The sequence below is a fragment of the Salmo trutta genome, chromosome 28 (genome assembly GCF_901001165.1).
Source record: "Salmo trutta chromosome 28, fSalTru1.1, whole genome shotgun sequence".
NCBI lineage: Eukaryota > Metazoa > Chordata > Actinopteri > Salmoniformes > Salmonidae > Salmo > Salmo trutta.
In genome coordinates, this window is record NC_042984.1 from 16,396,662 (window position 1) to 16,406,616 (window position 9,955).

At 41.3% G+C, this 9,955-nt stretch overlaps 1 protein-coding gene across 2 annotated transcripts; it reads right to left on the reverse strand.

The window, feature by feature from the left end:
- Positions 1 to 1,525: 1,525 nt before the first annotated feature.
- Positions 1,526 to 9,082, reverse strand: mul1 (mitochondrial E3 ubiquitin protein ligase 1). Of its 2 annotated transcripts, none has more exons than XM_029718856.1 (5): positions 9,047 to 9,082; positions 6,683 to 6,837; positions 5,785 to 5,993; positions 3,544 to 3,755; positions 1,526 to 3,341 (listed from the first exon to the last, which is right to left on the reverse strand). In XM_029718856.1, exons 2-5 carry the CDS (start codon positions 6,800 to 6,802, stop codon positions 2,824 to 2,826), a joined length of 1,059 nt encoding a protein of 352 aa, XP_029574716.1. In that variant the 5' UTR covers positions 6,803 to 6,837; positions 9,047 to 9,082; the 3' UTR covers positions 1,526 to 2,823. The 2 variants fall into 2 exon arrangements, with proteins under 2 accessions (XP_029574716.1, XP_029574717.1); XM_029718857.1 differs by lacking the exon at positions 9,047 to 9,082 and adding an exon at positions 8,964 to 8,981.
- Between the last annotated feature and the right edge of the window lie 873 nt (positions 9,083 to 9,955).

Sequence of the window (9,955 nt, forward strand, 5' to 3'; positions counted from 1 at the left end):
GAATAATCTGGTATCCTCAGAGTCAGTGAAAACATCTTCTGAAGTCACAGCACCATGAGTGTAGTGCTGTGGCACTTAGTGGCTAACAGTGGCAGTGTAATAACAGGGCCTACTTTAGGTCATTATTGATGTATGAAACTGTAATTAACAGAGTATAGCAATAATGGTTTGTTTAGCGGTAAAGAGTGCAAAGTGAGGCAAATAATGGGTCAGCCAGGGAGAAGGGAAACAAGGTACACAATTCATTTTCACATTTGAATACTTGACTGTAGAAACATAGCCCTGTTCAGTGAAAAGTGGTGCAACATACACAATATTTAAATAATATATTATTGGGGTTTGTCATTCCAAGTTGCAAACATTGTGTATGCCAGTAATTTCTTTTGACACAGAGACACTTCTGCTCAGACTATTCCATGCAAGGGCAGATATTGACAAAAAAAAGCCCTCAAACAAATGTGGGCACATTGGGCCATTAGACATATCACTGCCAATACATGTATTTAATGGCATCTTGTGAGATATTTGGCACAGTTGTGATCATATTCCCCATGACAGCACTGTATTATAAAAATGTGTTGACTGTTACAATCACAAAACAGGAAAAGTTTTAGTTGTTTCATAGGTAGATGCCTGATGTTAAAATACGTTTTTCACATTAGAATGTGCAGGCAGTTTGCAGCAACAACATAAGTACAAATGGCAAAACCCAAAAGTGCATGATAAAAAACAGTAGTCCTTAAATTGTAATTCTGTAAAAAAACAAGTGGTCATCACTACCAAAAGGGTATCCAAAAGTTATTAATGCATGCTATTAAAGGTGAAAAACACATTACACAGCTTTTAACATTTTGTACAAAAGTATTGAAACTTTGCAAGACTGAACAGTACAGTAGCAAAATAAACAGCCAAGATAGAGTAAAAATAAGAGCAAGTTTAGGATCTGTTTTTCCTCCACATATTACCCCATACAGTATCCTTCGCATTTTACCAGCCTTTGCCTTGGGAAATAATTTGCATATCATTAATCAATCATTTAGACTGGATCAATTAATGAAGTTCTATAACATGTGCTTTAAAAGCAAAGGACCAAGTGAAGTAATTTCACAGTTCTTTTCTGTTTGGAAGCATGGACTAATAGGCATCACTGAAATAAATACAAAACGAGAACATACCAAAGTGCTTTTTTGCTGAGCAGGGATAGTAGGCCTACAGTTTTTTTGAGCTGCGAACCTTCTTTTGGGTTATTCTAGACACCGGCAGGTGTTTTTTCTGCTGGGTCTTTCAGCTGATTTTCTATGCTGTCATCTTCAATAGCAACTGGCGATTAGAAGAAAACACGAAATTGTGAGGATTCACTCAGATTGTCAGTCAAACTAAAATGGTGGATTTCATACAACGCCCTCTATATCTCTACTCATGGAAAAGTTCATTTATACATCCTGTGTCCAGTCAAGCCACAGGAAAATATTAACATTTTCCAATGAAAGAGCCCAACTCTGTATTTTTGAACACACACACCCTATTTTCAAAAGTGTTTATTTAATTTATTGTAATGATTATTTAAAAACGTCCTTTGTTGACAATAGTCTCTCACCTCGTTTACCTCTCCCAATCTGTCCGGGTTTAGGTGGTATTTTAGTCAGTGCAGCACAATAGAAGTTGCTGGTATCCTGCAGGCAACACGTGATGGAGACCTTTCCCACGTCGCCATCAACACCATAATGTCTCGTTGAAAGGCAATACTCCCGACATGTCTTCACAGTACAAGGTTAGTCAATAATCGATACTGAAAGACGCCGGTGAAAAAGCATATATCATAACACACTGAAAATTCTATCGTCTAATATCGCTAACATTAAAAATTATTTATTCAAAGTTTTCTGTCCTTTACGAATAAACGGGCCATGTATCAACGGAATACAGTACATTTACATAATAAAATGACACCGTTGTAAAATTGTAGGCTAAATCTGATAAGGAGTGCGATGGAAAACAATCCCGAGACCTGGCAGAAAATACATGTCAGCGACGGAGGTACATTTTTCCTTCTCCATCCACCAGTCTCACCACGACACGCTCCTTATGGTGCATGTTTTGTACCTTCGCGGTTCAATGAGAATCCCCTTATATTCAACCCATTATGAATTAATAATTTAATATCATTGTATACTGCCTCATCTCATTTCTATAAGAGAACTGATTCAGTCACTTTGTAGGCTAACTTGGGGGACATACTTGATACTTTTCTTAAATGTTTCTATCTTGCACATGTTTTATTTCTGTACTTTCACTGCTCATATCAAATCTGATGGCTTATACAAAACATAAAATATCACTGTTGAAAACATGTATGAAAGGCAGAAGTCACTCTGTCCTGGCAGCAATACATATTTTCATAACTGTGTGGATAGTTACATTTACATCTGTATACTATACTCCAACTTTGCAAAATAAGTTGAAGATTTGTTTTGTGTTTTTCTTTCTTTATTCAAAATGGCTTTGATGTGCTTTGGAGAAACATTGAGGTGAAGACATTCAACTTCTGAGTTGATTCTACAACTCTCTATGGAAAAAGGACATCTTTTCCTCAACTGATATAACTCAAATCAACATATGCATAATAACAACACAGCATTACAAGTAAGGTTGATCTTTCAATGAAATGTTAAAGCTACAAGTACCACTTTAAATTATACACAGTCATTTTCCTGTCACACACACACACACACAAAAAAAAGAAAAACAAATACACAATCCTTTTTCAGTGACATTTTCAGTAACATTAGATTAGTCCAGTTACAATCGCCATGGCATTGTCCATTAGCTGTTATAAAGTGGTACTACCCTCTCTATCGTCGCCCTGCAGATAGGGCACTTCTTTGGCTCTGGAAGAGCCTGGTAGCACCGGTCACAGGCACAGACATGCCCACACTCCAGGAACACACAGGAACGCTCCCGGCTCAGACACACCGTACAGGCACTAGGGGAAACACTGGTCTCCTCTACATTCAGCTCCCTCATCCTCTTCCTCTGATGCTCCTTGAACTCCTCCAGGACGTTCTTCTCCTTTCTCCTCTGTCTGTGGTAAACCCACTGCTTCCACAGGATGAAGAGGAGCGTCGTAGAAGCTACCACACCAAACACCGCGGTCAGGACCCTCCAGACTCTGACGCTGCTCTGCTGCTTCTCCACCAGGGAGTCATAGTCCAGTCGGCTGAGGAAGTACCTCAGGCCCTGCTTGGGAGGCTGGAGCTTCACCAGGTTGTTGTCCAGCACCAGCTCCCCGACCCCGGTCACACTCTCCCCCAGACGCAGCATCTCCTCCGTCTCGTGGATACCTATAATAATAATAATAATAATAATAATAATAATAACAACAACAACATATGCCATTTAGCTTTTATCCAAAGTGACTTAAAGACTTACATGCATGAATGCATTTTAGTATGGGTGGTCCCATGTGCCATGCTCTACTAAAGCAGTGTTGACCTTAGCCCTGGGCTTAACTGAGCAACACAGGACCACACAAAAGGACCATACCTTTAGGGCGCTCCCCGCTGATGAAGTGGCCAATGACATTGGTCAGGGACTGGACCGTGGGGTGAAAGTTCTCGTAAGTGGTCTCCAGGTCTAGCTCCGAGGAGTCCAGGGGACGGATGACCCGGATGGTGGCGGCCATGGCCATGTCGTGGGATGCCAGGTCAAAGGGCACCGTGTTGGTGCGCTGGTGGATGACCTTTTCACTCTCGTTCCTGACAGTTACAAAATAGAGATATCTAGAGAGATGTGTATCCACAAAAATATGCGGTGTAGAGCATAACATTATTTTCATACATTTTGTTTACAAATTAATTTATGTTTATTTTTTCATTCAAGGTAACACTAGAGGAACAAAAGTTAACTGTTGGGCCATCGTTAGTGTGTGAGTGTCTTCACACACAAACCATACATCCACACAAACTGAGCCTCCTAACAGCCATCAGTAAGAGAGCATGCAAGAATACATCATAGCACTTCAATGTACAGTTGTGGCCAAAAGTTGAGAATGACACAAATATGAATTTTTACAAAGTCTGCTGCCTCAGTTTGTATGATGGCAATTTGCATATACTCCAGAATGTTATGAAGAGTGATCAGATGAATTGCAATTAATTGCAAAGTCCCTCTTTGCCATGCAAATGAACTGAATCCCCCAAAAACATTTCCACTGCATTTCAGCCCTGCCACAAAAGGACCAGCTCACATCATGTCAGTGATTCTCTCGTTAACACAGGTGTGAGTGTTGACGAGGACAGGCTGGAGATCACTCTGTCATGCTGATTGAGTTCGAATAACAGACTGGAAGCTTCAAAAGGAGGGTGGTGCTTGGAATCATTGTTCTTCCTCTGTCAAACATGGTTACCTGTAAGGAAACACGTGCCGTCATCATTGCTTTGCACAAAAAGGGCATCACAGGCAAGGATATTGCTGCCAGTAAGATTGCGCCTAAATCAACAATTTATCGGATCATCAAAAACTTCAAGGAGAGAGGTTCAATTGTTGTGAAGAAGGCTTCAGGGCGCCCAAGAAAGTCCAGCAAGCGCCAGGACGTCTCCTCAAGTTGATTCAGCTGCGGGATCGGGGCACCACCAGTACAGAGCTTGCTCAGGAATGGCAGCAGGCAGGTGTGAGTGCATCTGCACGCACAGTGAGGCGAAGACTTTTGGAGGATGGCCTGGTGTCAAGAAGGGCAGCAAAGAAGCCACTTCTCTACAGGAAAAACTTTTTTATTTATTTTACCTTTATTTAACTAGGCAAGTCAGTTAAGAACAAATTCTTATTTTCAATGATGGCCTAGGAACAGTGGGTTAACTGCCTTGTTCAGCTCAGGGATTTGAACTTGTAACCTTTCGGTTACTAGTCCAACACTCTAACCACTAGGCTACGCTGACGCCCCAGGAAAAACATCTGGGACAGACTGATATTCTGCAAAAGGTACAGGGATTGGACTGCTGAGGACTGGGGTAAAGTCATTTCCTCTAATGAATCCCCTTTCCGATTGTTTGGGGAATCCGGAAAAAAGCTTGTCCGGAGAAGACAAGGTGAGTGCTACCATCAGTCCTGTGTCATGCCAACAGTAAAGCATCCTGAGACCATTCATGTGTGGGGTTGCTTCTCAGCCAAAGGAGTGGGCTCACTCACAATTTTGCCTAAGAACACAGCCATGAATAAAGAATGGTACCAACACATCCTCCGAGAGCAATTTCTCCCAACCATCCAGGAACAGTTTGGTGACGAACAATGCCTTTTCCAGCATGATGGAGCACCTTGCCATAAGGCAAAAGTGATAAATAAGTGGCTCGGGGAACAAAACATCTATATTTGGGTCCATGGCCAGGAAACTCCCCAGACCTTAATCCCATTGAGAACTTGTGGTCAATCCTCAAGAGGCGGGTGGACAAACAAAAACCCACAAATTCTGACAAACTCCAAGCATTGATTATGCAAGAATGGGCTATCATCAGTCAGGATGTGGCCCAGAAGTTAATTGACAGCATGCCAGGGCGGATTGCAGAGGTCTTGAAAAAGAAGGGTCAACACCGCAAATATTGACTCTTTGCATCAACTTCATGTAATTGTCAATAAAGCCTTTGACACTTATGAAATGCTTGTAATTATATTTCAGTATTCCATAGTAGCATCTGACAAAAATATATAAAGACACTGAAGCAGCAAACTTTGTGGAAATTAATATTTGTGTCATTCTCAAAACTTCAGCCACGACTGTACTTTAGCACCTACCAGAGATGAGTGGTGCGATTCCACACCATCTTCTTCTCCTTTAGAGTTAACCTCTCGATGACCCCTTTGCAGTTGTCCACAAACTGGCTGTTCAGGGTTTCTTTAACAGATCTCACAACACCTTCGATCACAGCGTACGGGACACATTTTCCTGGTGCAGCTGTCAGGATGTTCTTCAGATCCTGATCAATAGACACTCTTTTGGCTCCCTGTAAAACATAAAGCATATTGAAGAACAATCAAAAACTTCCAATGATCATTATGATGAAGTGAAATCCTTTCCTGGTAAAACGCAAATGACATACTGTCTGAACTATTGATAATATCACATTGGATTTCTGGGATTTCTGGGTGCCGTGCTACTGTATGCTCTGGTAAGTTGCAAACAAAACAATTTAAAGAGATTCTCTGACACTTTTGTATACTTTTTAGCCAGTAGTTCAGAAAATAGTGCTCACAAGACAAAATTGCTTACTATGTCACATATGTGCTCACCGTCTCTCGCTCTGCCGTGTGTGCATCTTGCTAGCTGTCACTCAAATGGCGAGGGGCTAAAGCTCATTGGCTGGAACTCGAATTGATAAGGGGCTGACCCATATGAGGGAAAATGGCGCTGCGCAGCTTCCAGTAAACTGTCACTTTCAAACTAGGGATTTCGTGGCTACTTGAGGTAACACAGTAATTCTGCTCATAGATTATGTATGTACTGTACGAACTACACATTGACAAATCCAGCCCAAAGCGAGAGGTTTAAAAAAGACTTATGTTGCCAACGTTCCAGACCATGTCTTTAAACTCCCCTCAAGATGCGTCATTTGTCAATGATTAGCCTAACCACAAACCTACCAGATTTAAAGAGATAAGAAAGATAGATGAGACAAGCCTATAATGTGATTACCTTTAATCTTGCTACTGTTGTTGTCCTCCTCCTGTAGACAGAGTAGAAGACTGCAGTCAGTGCTGAGCTGGTGGTTAATAGTAGGACTTGGGCTGTGGAGGGTTTCCCACTAGAATCCATCTTTTCAGAGAACACAAGGGCAGGTGTATCCCCACCTGGATTGGGAGTCAGATGACATTCTATAAAGCTATGGTCATGTGTTAGTTGGACCTTGATGGAAAATACGAATGCCATGTGATTACACTACAGAATTATACTTGGCCAGTTGGTTTGTCAGCCTAATAATTCATGTTTACAGAGACTTGACTGACTGCCACCTAGCTGAGTGATTCTTATGAACCATGTTTGTAGCACGTTGAGTTACAAAAACCAGGATGCATCTGCAAAAATCAACTATCGTTCTGAGGACTAAGATGTGTACATTTTGGCTAAGTGTCATATTTTAAATAATTTTTTTCCTGAATTGTGTACATTTTCACCCCAAATTCTCACTATCGAAATGCGTCCGGATTAAACTAGATGAGTAGTATAAGTACATTTATTTGCTTATATGTCTTCAGAATTAGGTTCTTAGTCTCAAACAGCCCCTTTACCCCCCTTGGCCTTCTCATTAATGAAACGGCTAAAAAGCTCCGAAATTTAAGTCCGATTTAATTTCATTATAATTTTATAATTTCATTACAAATATTTTTATTTTCAGTGTTATGTTTAACTCACACCTTTTCATTAGGGGAGCAATGTAAAAAATATATTAGACATTGATTTCATTACTTTTTTGGACTGTTGTAATAATTATAAAATATGCTGAACAAAAATAAAAATGCAACATGTAAAGTGTTGGTCCCATGTTTCATGAGCTGAAATAAAAGATCCCAGAAATGTTCCATACACACATCTATGCACAAATTTGTTTACATCCCTGTTAGTGAGCATTTCTCCTTTGCCAAGATAATCCATCCACCTGACAGGTGTGGCATATCAAGAAGCTGATTAAACAGCATGATCATTACACAGGTAAACCTTGTGCTGGGGACATTGTGTCACACAACACAATTCCAGAGATGTGTCAAGTTTTGAGGGACCGTGCAATTGGCATGCTGACTGCAGGAATGTCTACCAGAGCTGTTGCCAGAGAATTGAATGTTCAGTTCTCTACCATAAGCCGCCTCCAACGTCATTTAAGAGAATTTGGCAGTACGTCCAACCGGTCTCCCGACTGCCGACCATGTGTATGGCGTCGTATGGGCGAGCAGTTTGCTGATTTTAACATGGTGAACAGGGTGCCCCATGGTGGCGGTGGGGTTATGGTTTGCTGAAACATGAGGTGATGGCTAAGGACAGCAAAGCTAAGGACAACGATACCGTGATACCGTTGATACCAGTGATACCGTGACCAGATCCTAAGGCCCATTGTCATGTCATTCATCCGCCGCCATCACCTCATGTTTCAGCATGATAATGCACAACCCCGTGTCTCAAGGATCTGTACACAATTCCTGGAAGTTGAAAATGTCCCATTTCTTCCATGGCCTGCATACTCACCAGACATGTCACCCATTGAGCATGTTTGGGATGCTCTGGATCAACATGTAAGACAGCTTCCTGCCAATATTTCCTGCCAATATCCAGCAATTTCGCACAGCCATTGAAGAGGAGTGGGAAAATATTCCTCAGGCCACAATCAACAGCCTCATCAACTCTATGTGACGATGTGTCGTGCAGCATGAGGCAAATAAATGGTGGTCACACCAGATACTGACTGGTTTTCTGATCCACGCCGTACGTTTTTGTTTTGTAGGCATCTGTGACCAATCATGTGAAATCTATAACTCAGTAAAATCTTTAACATTTTTGCATTTTGCCTTTCTATTTTTGTTCAGTATAGATTAAATACAGATCCTAATCTCAGTGATCAAAGAGGACATTTCGTTAAAAATGAAACTTCATTTTTGGGTCAAATTTCGTGAGAATGACCCAGCTAATTATTACTGTAGCTAACGTAATCGAGGACTCCAATTTTGATCCAGCAAAAATCTATTTGGGTTGACTGACCTTCTGGAGGCGAGTGACCATTTCAAATGCTTAGCTAATGACAACAACGCACTCGCCAAAATGCAAAACATATTAAAACATTTTGCATCATGCAACTATACAGAATATATTGACTGAACATGAAAACCTGTCGGTAGCTAGCAAGATTGTTGACACTGCGCTAGCTAAGGGGCTCTGTTATTTAGCCCTTCACTGACGTAGATAGTTTGTAAACACACAGATCTCTCACCCAGAAAATTAAGTTTATATTTTAAAAACGATCGACTTCGTTCCAAGATTAGATAAATACAGCCACAAGTAGCTAGCACTCACCCTCCACTTTCTCACAGTACACACTATTTCCGGGTTCCTTTTCTCACTTCAAAATAAACGTTATTTCAATGTGGTCATTTGACCAGCAGGTGACAGTGTTCCATCATTTATCAAGTGAAAAGCTTCTACTTCCGTGGGTTTTATGGCAGACTACAACCCCAAAAGGTATAGTACTGCTACCAACTAGACGGGGTTGAAAAAACCAAGGTAACAATAAAACCCATATGTGATAGGGGAAACTAACTTAATCCACCCAAAATAAAATAATTAAAAAAAAACACCAAACTCCCACTTCTTCCTTCAAATCTCCAAGGGTGGTACAGCTTGTGCCAATACTCCATGCAACTCCTCCACCGAGAAGTCTTTCAGTCCCAGGAACCGTTCCACTGCATCCACAAGGATATCTATTTTCCTGGACTTCCTCTCCACCTTGGCAGTGCCATTGATCACCATAGTTATAAAGGCCACGAAGTCCACCTTCTTAACCTTTAACATATCTGGGTCCAGCTGTTGAACGGAAACCCCTGCAGCCTTCAGTGAAGGCTCCATGGACTCTTCAGGAGCACCATTCGAACCCTTAACCCTTTTATACAGCCGCTGCATATGAAATGCTCTGGACAGCCCTGACTTTGGCCATCTCATTCTCTTCCACCCTTGTTGGGCATTCCAAAGACTTGGCTTCATGGTTCCCACTACAATTGCAACATGTCACATTTTCATCACTTTTAAAACACGACATGATTTTTCCACAACTTGGACATCTCGGCTTCTCCCTTCTGCAAACACTTGAAACATGTCCACAAGCTTTACAGTGATCACACTGCATTGGTCTTGGAACAAATGCTCTGACTCCGTAGTTTATATAGCACTTGAATAGGCGGAGATTCCATATCAAAAGAAGAGTAGGGA